The 20,713-nt window shown below is 33.5% G+C and overlaps 1 protein-coding gene across 2 annotated transcripts in view; it reads right to left on the bottom strand.

Moving 5' to 3' along the window:
- The window catches only part of COG6 (component of oligomeric golgi complex 6), a 153,986-nt gene that overhangs the window by 24,528 nt on the left and 108,745 nt on the right, over positions 1-20,713 (bottom strand). For both annotated transcript variants that reach the window (XM_001368196.3, XM_016421917.2), the window contains exons 14-17: positions 14,397-14,528; positions 10,844-11,011; positions 7,128-7,235; positions 3,022-3,075 (exon numbers count right to left, since the gene is read on the bottom strand). In XM_001368196.3, the coding sequence (XP_001368233.1) occupies positions 3,022-3,075; positions 7,128-7,235; positions 10,844-11,011; positions 14,397-14,528 (462 nt within the window). The remainder of the gene's footprint in view (positions 1-3,021; positions 3,076-7,127; positions 7,236-10,843; positions 11,012-14,396; positions 14,529-20,713) is intronic.

Here is a 20,713-nt window from a genome sequence, read left to right as displayed (position 1 = left end):
AGCTATTTTGCAGTTTTCCTCGCAGTGCTCATGCTCTCCTAGTTCTGCTCACTTCATTTTGCATCAGTTCATAGAAGTCTTTCTGGGTTTTTCTGAACTCATCTTGCTTATCAATTCCATTACAACCACATACCACAACTTGTTTCCTTCAGTTTCCAATTCTTTGCCACTACAAAAAGAGCTGCTAAAAATATTTTTTGTAAAAGTAGGTCCTTTTCCAAGATCTGTGATCTCTTTGAGATACAGACCCAGGACTACTATTGCCAGTTCAAAGGTTTATAGGTTTATGGCCCTTTGGGCATGGCTCCATTTTGCTCTCTGGAATGCTTGCATCAGTTTACAGTTCCACCAACAATGTACTAATGTCTCAGTTTTACCACATCCCCTCCAAATTTATCATTTTCCTTCACTGTCATAATAGCCAATCTATTGGTGGTGTATATGGTGGTGGCTCAGAATTGTTTTAGTTTTCATTTCTCAAATCTATTGGGATTTGGAGCATTTTTTCATATGACTATAGGTGGCTTTAATATCTTTATCTGAGAACTACCTGTTCATATCCTCTGACCATTTATCAATTAAGGAATGTTTTTATTCTCATAAATTTGAATCAGTTCTCAGAAGTAGAGCCATGTTGAGATACTTGCTATAAAACTTTCCCTCAATTTGTTGTTTCCCTTCTAACCTTGGTTGCATTTGTTTTATTTAAACAAAATCTTTTTAACTTAATGTAATCAAAATTATCCATTTTAGTTTTTGTTATATTCTCTATTTCTTACTTGATCACAAATTCTTCCCTTATCCATTAATCTGACAGGAAAACTTTTCTGTGTTTCCATAGCTGTTTAATGCTGTCAGTTCATTGCTTGATATTTGGAAGCATAACATGGCTTTCCCATTTATTTTTCTAGACATTAATTTTTCTTTTTCTTTTCTCTAATAGTATAACTATAACTCTTGGAGTTTTGGGGGGTATTAGTAAATTTTGTTCTAGCCTCTCATCATTTTGTATGTACATTTATGTTTTAATACCAATATTCTTCTGGTATTATCATATTTTACAAGTCACAAAACTTGAGACTCTGAAAACTGAAATTGAAAATCATTCAAAGAACAAGTCTTGGGAATAGTTTCATCACATTACAAATGAGAAATTATGAATAAGAAGCAGTATAGCAGTATAAAGGATATCATCAAAGAAATAGATGAGTTTAAGAGAGCATTTAGTCATATAGTAAAAGCAAAGGCTAACTACTAGACAGATATATATTTTACTGTCATAATAATAGCTAGAATTTATATCATATTTTATATGTATTATTTTACTTGAGTCTCATGATGTGATAAAACAAAGAAGGCCCCTTTTATATACTTAAAGGATCCCTTGAGGAAACTTCCAGAAAGCTATATACATAAGAGCTGCAGAGGATAGTCAGAGCTGCAGAGGATAGTCAGTCATGGATGGACTGGAGAATTGGAGGAAATACCCATACCAATGATTTAATAGATCTATATCTGAGTCGTTTCAATAGTACTGAGTTGCCAATGCCAATTTTAATATTCCTAAAATACATACAGATTATTGTTTATCTATAGTTGTTTTAAAAGAGAAAAGATATGTAAAAAGCTTTATTTATTCTTTTGTGTACTGCTAAGGAAATGAAAATTTAAGACTGCCTTTTTACCACACTATCATCTTATTATATGTTTCCAAGGAAAAAGAAGTTTTAGAGATCACAGAATCATAAACTTAAAGTTGGAAGAGTTTTTAATTTTTTTCCTTTTATAATTTTTTAACTGAATATTTTTATTTAATTAATTAACTTAGAATATGTTTCCATGGTTATACAATTCATTTTCTTTTGTAGCCAACACACAATTCCACTGGGTTTTACATGTGTCATTGGTAAAGACCTATTTCCATATTATTGATATTTGCACCAGGGTGATCATTTAGAGTCTATATCCCCAATCATATCCTCATCGACCCATGTGATCAAGCAGTTGTTTTTCTTCTGTGTTTTTGTTCCCACAGTTCTTCCTATGAATGTGGATAGTGTTCTTTCACATAAATCCCTCTGAATTGTCCTGGATCATTGCTTTGCTGCTAGTAGAGAAGTCCACTACATTCAATTGTACCACTGTGTATCTGTGTATAATGTCTCTGTGTATAATGTTCTCCTGGTTCTGCTCCTTTCACTCTGCATCAATTGGAAGAGTTCTTAAGAACCACATAAAGACCCTCATTTTTAAGATGAATAAATTGAGACCAAATGAAATTGACTTGCCCAAGGACTCATACAGCAAGAAGTAAGACTTGATCACTCTCCTTTTATTCCCAAGCCAATAATATCCCCTCTCTACTGCCAGGTTACCTCCTGGCCTTTAGTATACCCAATTCCCAAAGTCAGTTAGTATTACAAAGTTTGTAAATATCTTGATATTCTTAAGAATTAAAATATGCATGGTAATACAACTGAGGGTAACCATTAAAGTTATATAATTAGTGGTAACCTTTCAAATATATTTAACTTAAAATTTAAATTATACTAACTTAAAATTTTGAATGTTAAGTCATGTATATAAAGCTATATGCCTACATGTAGGTGAATAGCTATATGTATCTTTGAGTAATTATGCACATTCATGTAACAATTATTTAAGTAGGGCATTATAACTGTCATTGCATATGTCTGTATTGTATACATCTCTGATATATCCATCAGTATTCATTTTTGTTTTAGAAATATGTTTTGGAAATTAGGAGTATAATAGTAATGTATTAGATTTAATTATAACACTACAAAATATGTATATGTATAAGTGTGTATAGGATATAAAGGTGTAAAAACACATGACTCCAGGAAATATCAGCTAAATAAGCATCTTTAAATCAATATGTTATGTGTTATGGACAGACAAAAAAAATTACAAATTATATCACGGAGAGCATCATTAAACAGAAAGGCATTCAGGAACCACAAATGATAATGCTTTGCTATGAAATTATGGTTTTCTTACCATTGCTGCCTTCAGTGAGACTGAATCCAGGCTGGGCAAGTTAACTAAGGGACCCTAAAAAAAAAGCAAGCAAAGGCAATATGATTTAGGTGATATATATTATAGAACAGAGAAAACAAGATACAGTAGATAATGATATAGTGGTCTAAAATCCAGAACGACCTGCATTCCTATGTTTGACACATACTAGATGTTTGATTCTGAGCAAATCAATATACCTTTCTGGTGACTAAGGCAACTCTCTCACACTCTGAGTTGTCAGGGGCTGCTAGGTGGCTCAGTGGATTGAGCTGGTGGCCAGGACTAGAGATGGGAGGCCCTGTTTTCCAATCTTCTCTCTTAGTTGTATGACTCTGGGCAAGTCACTTAACCCTAATTGCTTAGCCCCTACACTCTTCTGCCTTGAAACCAATTTCTGGTATTGATTCTAAGATGGAAGGTAAATATTTTTATACAAATAAGTAAGCCCTCTTATTGCTAGGATTTACTAGTCTGCAGAGCTGTGTGAAGGTTCTAGCCAGGAGCTCCTCACACAGATGAAATCACAGGTCTTATCGAAAAAAATGTTATATAGAACTCTGCCATTTGCAAATTGATCCCTATTCTCTAATGTACAGAAAGAGTAATTTTGTTCAGATTTAAATTATGAGAAACATTACAAATAACAGACTTTGCTATATCACCTCACCTTACTATTCAATGACTCTCAATGATCCCTAAAATAAATTACAATACATGGTCTAACCTTACAACCCCTCCAAAATCTGACTCCTATCTATCTTGCTAGTCTGATTTCATATTATTTCCCATCCTGAACTCTTTGTTTCATCAAACTGTCCTAGTAGCTAGTCCTGTCCTCAATATGCCTTCTTTCTCCTCTCATATCTGTGCCCAAGTGGTTCCTCAAATCTGGAATGTATTCCTTCTTCAGCTCCTTAATTAATACATGCACCTCAGAGTTTCAAGCAGTGGATGGTAGATTGGACTTTATTCAAGTCTGTCCAGAAGCAAGCCATCCAAAGTGCCATATGCTCAAAGAATATAATTTTGAACTTAGGGAATTGAAACACCTTTTGTATGGTTCAGGGGTTCTAAATTGGAGTTCAAAGATAGATTTCAGAAGGTTCATAAACTTGGATGAGAAAAACATTATATTTCTGATTTCACTAACCTCTAACTGAAATTTAGCATTTTGTTTACTTATGAAGGTAAGCAACAGACAAAAGTACTAGTGATCGTCACCAATAGAAATTACAGATATTTTTATATTATTTATAGTTGTAGATATTGCAAATATATAATTAAAATTAATGACTAATACAAAATTATTATGGTTACTAGCCACATCAATATGTGATTGTAGTCTTCCTATCTATTGACTCTATTTCCAAAATAATTGGTTTCCCTTTAATTCCTTTGCATTTTATTTTATGCATTTAAAATATCCTTCTGAAAAGGGGCGAATAGGCTTCACCATACTGTCAAAGGGTCTGTTACATAAAAAGGTTAAGAATCCCTGATAGAGAGTAAAGATTTTAATTTATTTGAATTCAACATCAAATATAGTAAAAATGTAAAACAAGAAAGAATAATATTTTAAGCCAAGGCTTAGTAGGTGCCAAAAACACACAATCCCATTTATATATACATAAAGTTGTTTATCAAATTCCTTCATTATGTATTTTGTTTATTATTTTAAAAATTAATAATTTATATATTACTTATATAATTTAAATTTTTATTTTAAAAAATTATTATTAAAAGGAGTCATTTTAATATAACTCACATTGTAGAATAGCCTTAACTATTTATTTATCTTAGAATAAGTACACTTAATCAACTAAAGTATGTTGTAGGATAAGTAAGCTACCTATCATGAATTATATTTAACTATATAAATGTTATCTGTCACAAAATGCCACTTGTTTAAAATAATTTAAAATGAACATAAATGAGTAATTCAAGGAAACAAAGCTTTTAAGGAATCCAGAAAAAAAACAGACATATTTGTTTAAACTAACTTTAGACTGGTACAAATGTACCTCAATTAAAGCAATAGATGTGTTTCTCTAAAAAGTTGCAATTAAAATATATTTTGTAAATAATTATCACATTTTCCTATTTACATTGTTTTGGAACTGTTTTGTTTTTATTTCTGATTTTCAATTAGATGTAGCTCCACAAACCTTAGTTTTATTAATTTTTATGTCCCCGAGCTCTCTTTCAAGAAGATAATAATTTGTAAATGAACACAAAAATGCACTAGTGAGACTCCTAGTTAAAGAAATCTTGAACACTATAGTATCTTTAGTAAAATAAGAATAATATTGTAATTTAATTAGTCAATCTGTCAAGCATCAGCCAAAAATATTACTGAGTACTTTACTATATTTTCAGCATCAAGGGAGATATACGAGTTCAGAGAATAGGGATTACAGAATCACAGAATTAAAGCTGAAAGACTTTTTAGAATTCATTTACTCCAACCCATAATTTTACAGAGGCAAGCTAGGTGGTGCAGTGGATAGAGTAATGGCCTAGAATCAATAAGACTCATCTATGTGAGTTCAAATTTGGTCTCAGATTCTTCATATTTGTGTGACCCTGAGCAAGTCACTTAACCCTGTTTGGCTTACTTTGATCATCTATAAAAATAAGCTGGAGAAGGAAATGGCCAACCACTTTAATATCTTTGCCAAGAAAACTCCAATGGGGTCACAAAGAGTCAGACACAACTCAAACAACTGAACAATAACAACAAATTTTCAGAGAAGTAAAGTGACTTGCCCAATGATAGAGACAGTAAGTAGAATTGGAATTTAAACACAGTGCCCTTGTCTCTAAACATAGTGTCCTTTCACTGTACCATGTTACATGAAACATCTGAAGAGTCTATGTCAAAGAAAAGCTTTTTACACCTGTAATAAAAAATTAGATCTTCACAGGATTAATGTAATTGTCATATGCTGTATATCAATTTTAGAAGATATTAGAAATTTTTATAGTCTCAATGAAAATAAAGAAAAACTCATTTTTCACTAGAGAAAATATAAACAAAATAGCTGTAAGGATCACCAAATCTAAGGGAAAGTATTTCATAACATTCACAAAATCCAAAATAAAAGACTTTCAAAACTCCCAGACCAAATGATACTAATCATGTATGTTAAAAGTTTAAATAAATAATGCAAAGCCCAATAGGCCTTACTTCATTCATGAATTCATTTTTTAAAAACTCATACCTTCCATCTTAGAATCAATACTGTATATAGGTTCCAAAGCAGAAGAGTAGTAAGAGTTAAGCAATGGGAATTAAGTGATTTGTCCAAGATCACACAGCTAGGAAATGTCTGAGGCAAGATTTGAACTCAAAACCTCCTGTCTCTAGGCCTGGCCTACCTTGAGCTACCTAGCTGCACTCTCATTTTATGTATTCCTAAAATTTTTTCTGCAAAAACAAAATTTCATATACCAAATTCTATTTTCTTATTATTTTGCATTATAGAATTATTTCTACAGGAAAAAAAAATTCAATGAACTGGATTGTAAATTTGGGGTAAGGAGGGTTAAGATGGGAGTACATTATGTAACAGGTCTAACATGCAGTATTCTATAAAATCCTTATAAGTTGGTTGATTTGCTAATTTTGTAGTTGATGTCACTAGTTAATTGAACCATGATGTCCTAAACTAAAGAAGACTCAAACTCATCAAACATTCTGAGTCTAAGGGATGTAGAGGTTTTAAAACTGTTTTTTGATTCTAGGGATCCAGAGACTGAGAGTTGAGTATTTGCACTCTGTGCAGGGCATACTGACAGCAGAAACAACTACTACTACTGTTGCTGCTATTGACATTTATATGATGCATTATGGTTTGAAAAGTATTCCACATACATGATTTCCCTGCTGTCTCACAAGAACCCTGTGAACTGGGTCACAGAGGTATTATCAGATACTTTAAAGAGATGAAGAAATCCAGGTCAAATTGCATTTTACATAACTGGGTCACAGTTCCCACATTTCTAAAATGGTAAAAGTAGGAATAAAAAAAATCTCTAAAATTATGACACTAAATGACCCACTACAACCCTATGTATATTCTCACCTGTTCTGGTTTATGTTGCTGTACAGTGTTATAGATATAACTCAGACCTGCTCTGGTTAACACATAAGATGCTTGCTCATTTATAAGTGTATCCAAATGTGCTTCAATCTGAAATAGAACAAAAAGGACATCATTTTAAAGGATTAAGAGGTTGATGGTAATTGGCTTGATTATGATTCAATTCCAGTTAGTGGTCACTGATGTATCTCCAGGATGAAAATAGCAGGACAAAGTCAGTCTTCTTGCAGCACAAATAGAAATATTCTTACACTGAAAAATAGTGGAAATTTCTGTGCCCAAGATGGGTCTTGGTTGGGCACTCTGCAGAGAGGATTGCCTTGTTGGATTTCTCCAAATGGAAGTTCTCTGACTTCAAATACTACTGAGGATTGTTGATTCTACTTGTGGACAGATTTCATGTTTCCAATAAGAAGCAATATTTCTCCACAAAACCTGTCCCTCCCCATAACTTCTCTACTCCTAGTGATAGAACTATATCATCCTAATCGCTTAGGCAATATCTCTAATATTATCTTTGACTCCTTTTTTCCTTTCAAGTATTCTATCCAAACAACTATCAAACATTTCTAAACCTAGAAGAACTCTCCCATAAATGTCCTTCTTTCAATTTCCAGCACAACTACCTTAGTTTAGGCTCTCATCACTGGTGGCCCCAAAACTGTAATAATCTCCTAACCTGGTCTTCATGTTAACAGCCTCTTTTATCTTCAACTGATCCTTTATTGTGAGAAAGCTTCTTAATGCAAGGTTCTGACACCATATTTTCTCTGCTAAAACTACTTGTGGATATTGCTTCTTGGATAATAAATTCTTTATTTTAGCATTCAAAGTCTTTCAATATCTAATTCTAATCTACCTTTTCAGAGTATCTCATACTAGTTTCGGTCACATATTTTATATACAGTCAAACTAGATTAGACTCCATCCTTGCTCTCATTCTTTCCTTTTAATGTCTTCTATGATTAAAATGGACTTTCTGGTTTTTCTGACTACTGAGATTTCTCATTTCCCTCAGGGTACAACTTAGATTCCACCTCTTCTTCTGTCAGCATTCTTATTTGAAGCTGCTAACTGAAAATGAGAGTGTTTCTTTGTGAAATCTCCTATATCATTGAGACTATGCTTTTCCTTTGTATTTATCCTATTTTGCATTGTATATCAGTTACTTGTATAATCCTTGCTCCCTTATTAAACTGTAAACTCCTTAAGGACAGTCCTAAGTCTTTGTTCATCTTTGTATTCATAGGGTCTCCCTTGCATACAACAGTACTTACTAATTTTTAGATGAATTGGGTTGAGTTCCTATGGAAGGAAGGAAATAAATGAATGAAATTTTAAAGAACCAAAGACTATATTCAGCAACAACTTTGTCTAGACATAAGGAATGGGCTATTTCCCCTTCTTTAAAAGCAGGCAATAGCTCATGGAATTTGGAATTAAATTATTGTTATTTATGATAAAGCAAATGAAGAAAAATAAAATCTGAAACCATCTCATATGAAGATCAATTGAAGGAACCATAGGCATTTAACTCTTGACAAGAAATCTTAGGTTAGAAAATAATAACAGTGATTAAATATGTGAAGGAATGTCATGTAGAAGAGTTCCGCCTCTTCAGAACTAGGATTAGTGGCTGGAAGTGACATGGGAGCAAATTTTAGTTTAATATGAACTTTAAAAAAAATCCTTACCTTCCATCTTAGAATTAATACTTGTATTGATTCAAAAGCAGAAGAGGAGTAGAAGATAGGCAATAGGGGGTTAAGTAACTGACCCCAGTCACACTGCTAGTAACTGTCTGAAGCCAGACGTAAACCCAGGACCTCTTGCCTCTTAATCCACTGAGCTACTTAGCTGCCCCCGATATAAATTTTCTAATAAAAAGTTTCAACAAAAGAAAGGGATGTCTCAAAAGTAGTAAGCTCACAGCTAAGTAGACACTAGATGGCCACCTCTCACATGCCATAAATTCTGTACATAACATAGGAGAATAGAATGGGTGGTCTCTAAGTCCTTTTCCAATTTTAAGCTGTTATGAATTTATGACTAAAATACAAACAACAAGTGTCTGATATTAGAGTATATCAGAGTAAGATTTAAGAGAAAGAATAAAAGTAAGGGTATCCTTACTAAATATATATATATATTTTTAAATCTGGAATTTACATGTGGATATATCTATCTTTTTTGTGAATCTTAAAATTTCTCAGACTCTACCTTAAAACATTTGGTTAAGGTTATTCCCCATTTAAACAATGGAGGTACTTGATCAGGAATGTATTGAGAACTTAACCTTACTCCACCCATATTTAGGCATACCTCAAGGGGAAGATAAAGTAGTAAAACTCCTTACTGAACAATGAAAAAGTACTTAACTCAAACTTATAGTGAGGCCAAGCCCTTAAGTTATGTCTATTTTTAGATCTAATACAAAAGGGTGCTAAGTACCTATGAAGGTCAAATTAATCACTAAAAGGGCAAGCATAGCAAAGAGATGTGAAATACTCAGGAGTTTTAGTCTACCCAGAGAAGGTGATAACAAGATGTGAATTAAGAATGGTCAGTCCTTTGGAAAATATCTACTGTGATTGGTAGACGTGAAAACTTAGGGGAGGCGACATAGGAGAAAATTTCTCTTTAAAAGGAGCTGGACAATCTTGTGGTGAGTGATTAAAGACCAACTTAGTTTTCTCTCTTAAAAGAAAGGCCTAGGCCCTAGCCTTCCTATTATTTCTTCTTATTCTGTCTCTCTCCCTTTCTTTAATTCCTTCATTCGTATTAATTAAAATCTCCATAAAACCCAGCTAACTTGGGTATTTCATATTTGGGAATTTTTCCCATGGCAACCACTTATTTTTAACATAAAATCAAGACACTAAAAATTATCTTTATGCTTTTGGCAATTCAAAGTCTTGAACCCATATTTTCGCGGTCACAGTTTATGGCAACCACTCTTTTGTCTGTAACATTTCTGAAGATTTCAATCTGTTAGCACATATACACACACAGAAGTGCCTGAATAGTTTTGAAAATTTTTGAAAAATAAACCAAAAAATGGAATTTTAAAAAATACCTGAAAAATGTAAAAGATCTTTAACTCTGAAAGGATGAAACACTTTAATCAGGGGGGAAAAATGGACTCTAATTAATTCTTTCTTCTAAATTATTTGAATATATATGATAGCTTATGGCTTTATCAGCTCCTTAAAAATGTATTAACTACCATCAAAATAATCACTATTTCTAATTAGAATTTTTATAGCAGTTGCATTTTATAATTTCATTTGCTTTAAGCATCGCACAGAAGCTTAAATGATAACCATTTGGTTTATAGAACTAGTGTGAATGGTATAACAATTTCTAATGTTTTACCTAACACTAGTTTACACTTAGATAAAAATATATCTGCTCTCTCTAAACACTTCCTGTACAAGCTCCAGATTTTGAGAAGTATATTACATTATTTCCAGTTCAGAGAATGAAATCTACATACTTATTAATTCTATGAAATCAGAGAAGTTGTGTTACAGTTTCCCTAATAACATCCTGATCAAATGTTGTTAACATTTTTTAATCTGCTTATCATTATGCTTGTGTTAGAGAAAAGATTTATTAGCTTTAAAATATTTTAAAAACTCTTATTTTAAGGGAGAAAATTCAATCACATTAAGCAATAATTTTACATTAATACTTACCTGAAATTGTAACATTTCTAGGCGTTTGTCAGTAAATTCAAAGAGTGCTAGTGTTGTCTTCATCATATACAAAGAGTTGACCATGAAAGTAGCCATGTCAGCTGTGCCTAAATTACTAGCAGATACAGTACACATCTGGAGTAAAGGATCCAAAACACATGATAAAACCTAAAAATTGAAAAGGAAATGTAATTTATACATAATTGAGTTTGCAAGTAAGTTTCTCTGCTCCTAGGCTATGGGAATCTAGACACAATACTTCAGTTTCAATAAGCAGGAAATTTGCAAGTAAAACTTCTAAAGGCATGATCCATGAACCTTAATGTTTTTTAAAGTTAAATAGCTGTATGTTCAGTGAATGTGGTACCTTTTTTAAAAAACTAAAAGCATCTTGATCAGCACCAGATCTTAAAGTGTAGTATAAAGCAGTGGTCTTCAAAACAATATCGTACTGGATAAGAGACAGAAGGGTGAATCAATGGAATACACTAGGGGTAAATGACCTCAGCAAGCTAGTGTTCAATAAACTTAAAGATACCAGCTTTTGGGAAAAGAACTCACTATTTGACAAAAACCTGTTGGGAAAAATTGGAAAACAGTATGAGAAAAATTAGGTTTATATCAACATCTTAAACCTTATACCAAGATAAATTCAAAATGGGTAAATGATTTAAATATAAAGAGTGAAATCACAAATAAATCAAGTGAACATAGAATAGTACACCTGTCAGATATATGGGAAAGGAAGGAATTTAAGACCTAGCAAGAGATAGAGAACATTGCAGAATGTAAAATAAATGGCTTTGATTCTATCAAATGAAAAAGGTTTTGAACAAACAAAACCAATGCAATCAAAATTAGAAGAAATGCAACAAACTGGGAAAAAATTTATAACAAAAATCTCCGACAAAGGTTTAATTTCCCAAATATATAAGGAACTAAGTCAAATTTACAAAAAATCAAGCTATTCCCCAATCGACAAATGGTCAAGGGACATGAACAGGCAGTTTACACATGAAGAAATCAAAACTAACAATAAGCACATGAAAAAGTGTTCTAAATCCCTCCTGATTAGAAAAATGCAAATTAAAACAACTCTGAGGTACAGTCACTTTACACCTAGCAGCCCAGCCAATATGATAGCAAGGGAAAGTGATAAATGTTGAGGGGAATGTGGCAAAATTGGGACATTAATGCATTGCTGGTGGAGTTGTGAATTGATCCAACCATTCTGGAGGGCAATTTGGAATTATGCCCAAAGGGCGATAAAAGACTGCCTGCCCTTTGATCCAGCCACACCCCGGCTGGGTTTGTACCCCAAAAAGATAATAAGGAAAAAGTCTTGTACAAAAATATTCAAAACTGAGTTCTTTGTGATGGCAAAAAAATTGGAAAATGAGGGGGTGTCCCTCATTTGGGGAACAGCTGAACAAATTATGGCATATGTTGGTGATGGAATATTATTGTCCTGAAAGGAATAATAAACTGGAGGTATTCCATGGAAACTGGAACAACCTCCAGGAACTGATGCAAAGTGAAAGGAGCAGAACCAGGAGAATATTGAACACAGAGACTGATACACTGTGGCACTATCAAACATAATGGACTTCTCTACTAGCAGCAATGCAATGATCCAGGACAATCCACAGGAACTTATGAGAAAGAACATTATCCACACCCAGAGAAAGAACTATGGGAGTAGAAATGCCAAAGAAAAACATATGATTGATCATGTGTTCAATGGATATGATTAGGGTTTTGATGTTAAAGGATCACTCTACTGTAAATATGAATAACATGGAAATAGATATTGGACAATGATACATGTATAAACCAATGAAATTGCTTTTCAGTTCCAGGAGTGGGGAGGGATAAGGGTGGCAAAAATCATGAATCATGTAACCATGGAAAAATATTCTAAATAAATAAAAAATAAGCCAGTAGCATCTTTGATTTATTTATTTATTTCAAGGGTGCCCCCACATTACATGTAAAAACAATATTTAACAGTCATTACTTTTTTTAATTTAGTCCCAAATTCTCTTTCCTTTCTCCCTCTCTGAGACAGTAAAAACATTTTTCCACCATGTAAAAACATTTTTCCACATTAGTTATTATGTAAAAGAGAACTCAAACAACAACAAAAAAGCCAAAAGCCAAAAAAAAAAAAGAAAATACAGTATGTTTCCATTTTTATTCAGTCTCCATCAATTCTTTCTTTAGAGGTAGATGGAATTTTTCATCATGTCTTGCATTGCTGAGAATAGCTGAGTCATTCATAATTGTTCATCATACAATGTTCTCCTGGTTCTGCTCACTTCATTTAGCATCTGTTCATGTAAGTCTTTCCAGCTTTTCCAAAACCATCCTGCTCATCATTTCTTATGGTACAATAGTATTCTATTGCAATCATATATCACAATTTACTTACCCATTCTTCAACTGATGGCCATCCCTTAAATGTCTAATTCTTTGCTATCACAAAAAAAATCTAGTATTAATACTTTTATACAAATAGATCCTTTTCCTTTTTTTTTAAAATCCTTTTGGGATACAGGTTCAATGTATGGTAATGGTACTGATGGATCAATGGGTATCTATAGACAGTTTTAAAGCCCTTTGGGCATATTTCAAATTGCTCCCAAGAATGAATTAGTCAGTTAATAACTCTACCAATAGTCAATGTGTTCCAATTTTCCCACAACCCCACCAAAACTTATCATTTTCTTTTTCTGTCATATTAGTCAATCTGCTAGGTGTTAGGAAGTACTTCAGAGTTGTTTTAATTTTAATTTCTCTTATCAAGAGAGATTTAGAACATTTGTTTTTCATATGGCTATATTTAACCTTAATTTCTTTATCTGAAAACTATCTGTTCATATCCTTTGACTATTTCTCAATTGTAGAATGAATTGTATTGTTTCTTATAAATTTAATTCAGTTCTCTGATATATTTGATATAGTTTAGAAATGAGACCTTTATTGGAGATAACTGGTATAAACTTGTCTTCTCACCTTTCTTTCTTTTTTTTTAACCCCTTACACACTTTCACCTTAGAATCAATACTATGTACTGGTTTCAAGGCAGAAGAGTGGTAAAGCCTAGGCAATGGGGGTTAAGTGACTTACCCAGGGTCACAAGGAAGTGTCTGAGGCCAGATTTGAACCCATAATCTCTCATCTGTAGGGTTGGCTCTCAATCTATTGAGCTACTCAGCTGCCCCTTTTCCCAGCTTTCTTAAGTTTACCTTTTTTTGAATGAAGATAAAAATGGCTTACTTTTTTAGAAAGTGTCAAAGTACAAAATATAAGTTAAAAATGAATTGGAGGGGTAAGTGAACAGTTAAGTGATCAGTGGATTGAGAGCAAAGCATGGACAGGAGGGCCTGGGTTCAAATTTGCTTGAGACACTTCCTACCTATCATTTAACTCCCAGGTTCCTGGCCCTTTCTGCTCTTTTCTGCCTTAGAATTGATACTCAGCATCAGTTTTAATACAGAAGATAAGGATTTAAAAGAATTTTTTAATTAAAAAAAAATAATTAGAAACATACCTGTACAAAATCTGCTTGACGAGCATCTAGTGGCACAACTGAAGAGTCATGAGATGCCAAAACTTCACGCAATAATGCGAGTGTCTGGCTTAGTGCAGAGCTTGGTCCAAGATCAGGTGGTGGGAGTTCAACCTGAAATGTAAATTGCTCATCATTATAATTACTCAATAAACCTTAATGAACAAAAAAAGTTAGCTAATGAGAAAAATGCAAAAAGATTGGAAATCTTAACATATCAATTCTATTGTTTATCCAAAATTATATCAAAGCTGTATGTTTTGTTCTAAAATTTCCAAAAAATAAAATGCCAACTACTAGATAGTCTCCTTTTTTTTATAGATTACCATGGCCAAAGAAAATTTCATTATCAAGCAGTCAGCTTACTGGTTATATGATTCTCTGTGAATGGTTAGGCTTATACTAAGGAAATAGTCTCCATCTATTCCCAAGACCCTATAACCAACATGGAACTCTGAAGAAGAAAGAAGTAAAGGAAGACATCAAAGAATTGAGTTCCAGAAAGAAAAGATGGCCTGGCCACATGGCAAGAGTGAAGAATGATAGATGAAGACAGTCGTATTCCACAAGTATCTTTGTAATAACAGGAACTTGAGGAAGACCTCCATCATTTTTAAGTAAACTCTTTTGGTGAATCTTTGGAAGTAAAACACAGATGAAAGTCATATAGGATGGGCAAAGATGGATGAGTTGAAATGTGCGTCAGTGGCAAGAACTCCCAAACTGATGAGATCACAGATTCAATTGAGTCTTTCAGTACTATTAGGTTGATACAATAAAACTGTTTTGAATTCAACTGAAGCAATGAAGATTTTTATTACTCAGACTATCTGTTGAAGAATAAATTAAAACATGCTGAGTTCCATAAAAAAAATTATAAAAAAACAATTTATATAAATTGCAGGGTGACATCTTGGTTTCTCTTTTAGTGGGAAATGACATGATTGTGCTATTTTTTTTTTCTTTCTGCACAAAGCACAAGGATTCACACAGCAAGTCATTCATAAATCTGAAAGCCAATGAAATGCCAATAACTACTCATCAGGCTGCAATGTACTCCCACCCCAAACTTTAACTCAATTCACAGATTACAGGGTCTTCGAGGTTAAGGTGATAATTCTAGGACATAAGATACAGGCTAGTAGTATACAATTGGGTGTGTATGCATGGCAAGTCCATTGAATACAATCATTTGCTAGCTGACAGGATGTTAGGATATTCTAATGCCATTTGTGGAGGAAATCAGAATATATTAAAATCATGAATATTAATTGTGGAATGCCATCAGTCTAATATAACACAGACCTTGGAATTAGTTAAAATAGAGAAGATCTTAGATGAATTTACTGAAGAGCTGACAACCTTGATCCTATTAGTATAGGAATACACATTTTAAAAGATTAGGCATATTGAGAATACCTGAAAGAATTCAAGTTAATGCTCTAATCCAGGTACTAAAAATATGATACACAGTTGATTCCTACAAAGAAATTTACTCACAAGTAATGTTGATCAATGGTAGCAAAATTTACAATATAGGTTTTAAATGTCAAAGTATTAACACATATGCATTCGCTCTCCCTCTCTCTCTCCCCCCCTCCCTTTCCCTTTTCCCCCCTCTCTCCTTTCCTCCTTCCCCCTAATACTGGTTCTCTACTACTTTTAATAAATGAAAGTTTAAAAGTTTATCACCTAGATTAGCAATGAGGAGACATTTAGATAGGTAGGTAGTTATAATTTGTTACAAATACATAGTTTCAGCAATTAAGACCAAAAATTCAGTCTGTATCTTCTAAGTTACAAGATGTAAAATAGTGGTACTCAGAATAAAAAAAGGTAAGGGAAAACTTTCTGTTATTAACCAAATGAAAATAATCATAGACATTTTGTAGAGTGGTAGAGGAAAAATGTAAAAGAATTTTACTTTATTCTTTGACTTAAAATAAATTTTAAAAATCTTTTTACCCAAGAAAATAAATAAATAAATGATCAAGAAGACAATTATTACTGAAAGCAGCTCATTCAATAAAACTGTTACCCTATAGATTATCAGTACAGTTAAATTCACTTCTTATGTACCATTTTATACTATAGGTATCAAGAACCATGTCTTAAAACCCTGATATGCTGTTTAGAATGAAGTCAGAGACCATGTCTTATCCATATTCTTAATCTGCAAGTAAATGGCTCAGTGAAGACCTGAATTCAAATCCAGCCTCTCATATCTACCAATTCTATGATCCTAGGGCAAGTCATTCAATATGTTTGCCTTAGTTTCCTCATCTATAAGGTGGGAATAATAATTACCCAGTTCTAATAACTATGGGATAACCAAATCTGGTATTTGTAAAACACATTGAAAACCATAAAGCACTGCATAAATTATAAATAATTATAACTATAATAGCATAGTACTCTATACAACACAGGACCTTATAAGTATTAAATGGATTAATGAATTAATGATTGGGGAAAATATACATAGAAGGAAAGATGGTATTTGAATTGACTCTGATGCATGGCATAGTAGAATTCTCCTTCCTGGATCACTGCCTTGTGGTGGCAGAGGAGTCTGTGTAGCTCAATGAAACTATGACTTATGCCATGCAGGGTTATCCAAGATGGACAGGTCAGTATGGAAAGTTCTGACAAAAGGTGACCCACTGGAGGAGGAAATTGTAAACCACTCCAGTATCTTTGCCAAGAAAACCCCGCAGAGAGCATTAAAATGATAAAAGAGATAAATTGGAAGATAAGCCCCTCAGATCAGGTGTTCAATATGTCATTGGGAAAGAGTGAAGGACAACTAGATCAGGAAAGTTGAGAGCCATAGAATCAATGTTTTTGAACTCTGGTAATGAAGAACTTCTGAGAATCCCTTGGCTAGCAAGGAGATCAAATCAGTCAGTACTTTAAAAAAATTAATTCACAGTATTCAGTGGAAGGTCAAATATTGAAGCTGAAATACTTTGGCCTCATGAAAAGCAGAATTGATTTGAAAAGCCCCTGGCATTGGAAAAGACTGAAGGCAAAAGGAAAAGGGGACAGCAGAGAACAAGATGAATAGAAAATGCCATGGAAACAAGAATATAAACTTGCACAGACATCAAGAGATAGTGGAGGATGAAAGGCCTGGTGTGCCCTGGTCCATAGGGTCACAGAGTCCAATATGACTGAACAATCAAACAACAAAACCATAATAATGGAATTCCCCTTCTAGATCACTGTCTTGTCCTGATGAAGGGGCTTGTGTGTGTAGCTTAGTAAAACTATGAACATGCCAAGATAGATGGGTCCTAATGGAGAGTTCTAACCAAAGATGATCCATTGGAGAAGGAAAAGGCAAGCCATTCCAGTATCTCTGCCTTCATGCAAAGTATTAAAATGCTAAAAGATATTCCATCAGAAGACGAGTCCCTTGGATAAGAAGGTGTCCAACATGAAGTAGAAGACATAAGGGCCTGATGTGCTCTGGTCCACCCAGTTACAAAGAGTGGGATATGACTGAATCTATATAAAATAAAGACTGGAAAGAGTCTTAACCCTTTGACCTGGTCTTGTACTGGATTTACATCCTGGCTCTAACACACTAGAGTAGACAGACTCCACACAGTTCTCTTCCTCATTCAGACACTTGACTTTGACAACTATAAAATAAGAATACAAATATTTGGAAAATCTACCTCACAGTTATTTTGAAAAAAGTACTTTGTAAACCGTAAAATTCAATTCTGATAAGAAAAGAACTGGCAATGACTAACAAAATCAATGTGGATGCTTAGGAAATGCATCAACCAACTTAGTGATGGTTGTTTTTTGAAAGAAGAGAAAATGAGTAGAAAGGAGAGGATAGGTGTTTTGTTTTGTTTTTTTAACCCTTACTTTATGTCTTAGAAGCAATACCAAGTACTGGTTTTAAAGCAGAAGAGCAATAAGGGCTTAAGTGACTTGCCCAGGGTCACACAACTAAGAAGCGTCTGAGACCAGATTTGAACACAAGACCTTATATTTTGGCTGTCTTTCCACTAAGCCATGTAGATGCTCCCTACAGTGTACTTTTAAAAACAAAAATAACTATAATAAATAAACAACTCTCCTTGTTCCCCCACTATTACTTCCATGTACAAGGAAGCCAGCCTTTAGACAAGTACTTACTCAGATGCATTATCATGGGCAGTAAGATTACCTAGTGGATTTTTTAAAAAGTTCTTTTGATGCCTTTTGCCTTTATATTAGCCATTTCTAAACACATCTCTTCCCTTACATCTCCACTCAGTGATCCCACCAGTGTAACAAAGGGAATAGTTAAATAAAACTGACATATCAACCATCCTAACAGCATATGCAACATTCCACATCTATGGCCCACTACACCAACCAAAGGAGAGAAATGTATTTCTTTATCCCTTCTCTAGGGTAAAAAGTTAGCTGTTATAATTATATTGAGTTTAGTTTTGTTCTACTCTCCCTGTTTATACAGGTGTATGTTTAAAACATATTGTTTCCTTCATTCTGATTACATCTAAATAGCTTCATAAAAGTTTTCCCACATTTGTCTGGACATCTCATTGCAAATAGCATAATTTGTTTATCCATTTTCCAACAATGGGCCCCTATTTTGTTTCTCTGCTGTCACAAAAATAAAGGCTATGAATATCTAACCAAGACCTCACCTCAGGAGAGGTAGAGATGGCAGATGAGAGTTTTCAAGTTTACATCTTAAAGTGAACTTACACTGAGTGTGCATGTGTATGTAGAAACAGCAACAAAGATAGCTTTCCAGAATATTCTTTTTGTGCATGAAAAATCCTATCTCTGACAAGTATTGATGAGTTTCCACCACTTGTTCTGATAAGAAAAGAACTGGAGAAAATGAGTAGAAAGGAGAGGACGGGTTTTTCCCCCAGATTTCCCATTGTTTATAAGGCAATAGTGTGTGGAGAAGTTGTTACCTCTGTACCTGCAGCTATGTTTTAGCATCCCTGAATACTGTTACTGGTTGGGGGTGGGGGGAGAAGAAAAGGAGCAGAGAGGCTCACTCATGGTTTATGGTAATGAGCCAGTTCTCATAGAGACAGGGATGTGCTCTCAGAGCCTTAACTGAACTCTAAGAGACTTTTCTCAGAGCCCAGGCCCTCACTCTAGTGCACAAGTGGCCATTAGCTCCTAAAAGAAATGCTTGTTTATGTCCTGAGTTTCTATTTAACTCAAGTTTCCTGAGCCAGTCTCCAAACTCTAAAACATGTTTTAGGAATCAATAGAGTAAAAAGATTAACATTTACTTAGGGTTTTCTGCTCAGGGCTTCACATACTTGGGTATCTTGAATCTATGAGATGGGCAAGCAAGAAATTTCTGGACCACACCTGGAGCACAAGTATCAAATGGGAATTTTATATTCACATGGAAGTTTCAATAAACACAGTATAGAAAAAAATAAATCTTATAAGAAGGAATTATATTTTAATTTTTGTCACAATTTTCATTTTTTAAAGGCTATCCTTTTTAGTACTTTTCCAACCTATGTAAATGTTTTATATCAAAAGTACGTCTTCTGGTTTTTGCTAGAGTCCTAGATGTGCTTGCCTGTAATAAATGGCATTTTCTTGGTCCTTAATAAGGCTAGAATCCTTTAAGAAGAAGTAAAGTCATTTATAAGAAACAGGAAAAAAGAGAAGTAGATCATTTGGAACACTAAAATATCATAATCTGGAGAAAACAAAAAACAAGCCAAAAAAAATTGTTAAAAGAATTTGAAACTGGTATAGACATGAACTGGGTATATGCTAGAAATGATAAATGGTATCAAAATCTATTTTTTCAAATTAAAATCAAACTATCCTGAAACTGAGTTCAAATCAAACTGAGAGCAAGCTGTTCACAATATAATGAATACTACTAATAAGCCATTTCCCATTCACTTTTTATATACTGCTCCATGTTGCAATAATAATAAATTCTGAATAAATATTTACTTCCAGCTGCTATTCCTTTTCTCTGTATCTTTCTGGTTAATTCAATAATGTATCATATATTTGTTGTGCTTTGGTCATTTCATTTCTATGGAAAAAATGTTTATTGAGTGCACATTATGTTCCAAACACTGTATCAGCTGCTGTGGGAAACACAAAGATAAAAAAAAAGACAACCTTGCCTTCTAGAGACTTTACAAGTTAGTGGAGCAAAGGAGAATGAAAAAGGAGTTTGAAGAAGATACAGAGAGCTTTGGCAGTTTAGGAGAGTTTTTCTATAGAACAGAAATCAGAAAAATATAACATTTGGTATGAATCTTGCCAGATGG

This window comes from Monodelphis domestica, chromosome 4, assembly GCF_027887165.1.
Source record: "Monodelphis domestica isolate mMonDom1 chromosome 4, mMonDom1.pri, whole genome shotgun sequence".
NCBI classification, from domain to species: Eukaryota; Metazoa; Chordata; class Mammalia; order Didelphimorphia; family Didelphidae; genus Monodelphis; species Monodelphis domestica.
This window is presented reverse-complemented; position numbering and strand designations above follow the sequence as displayed.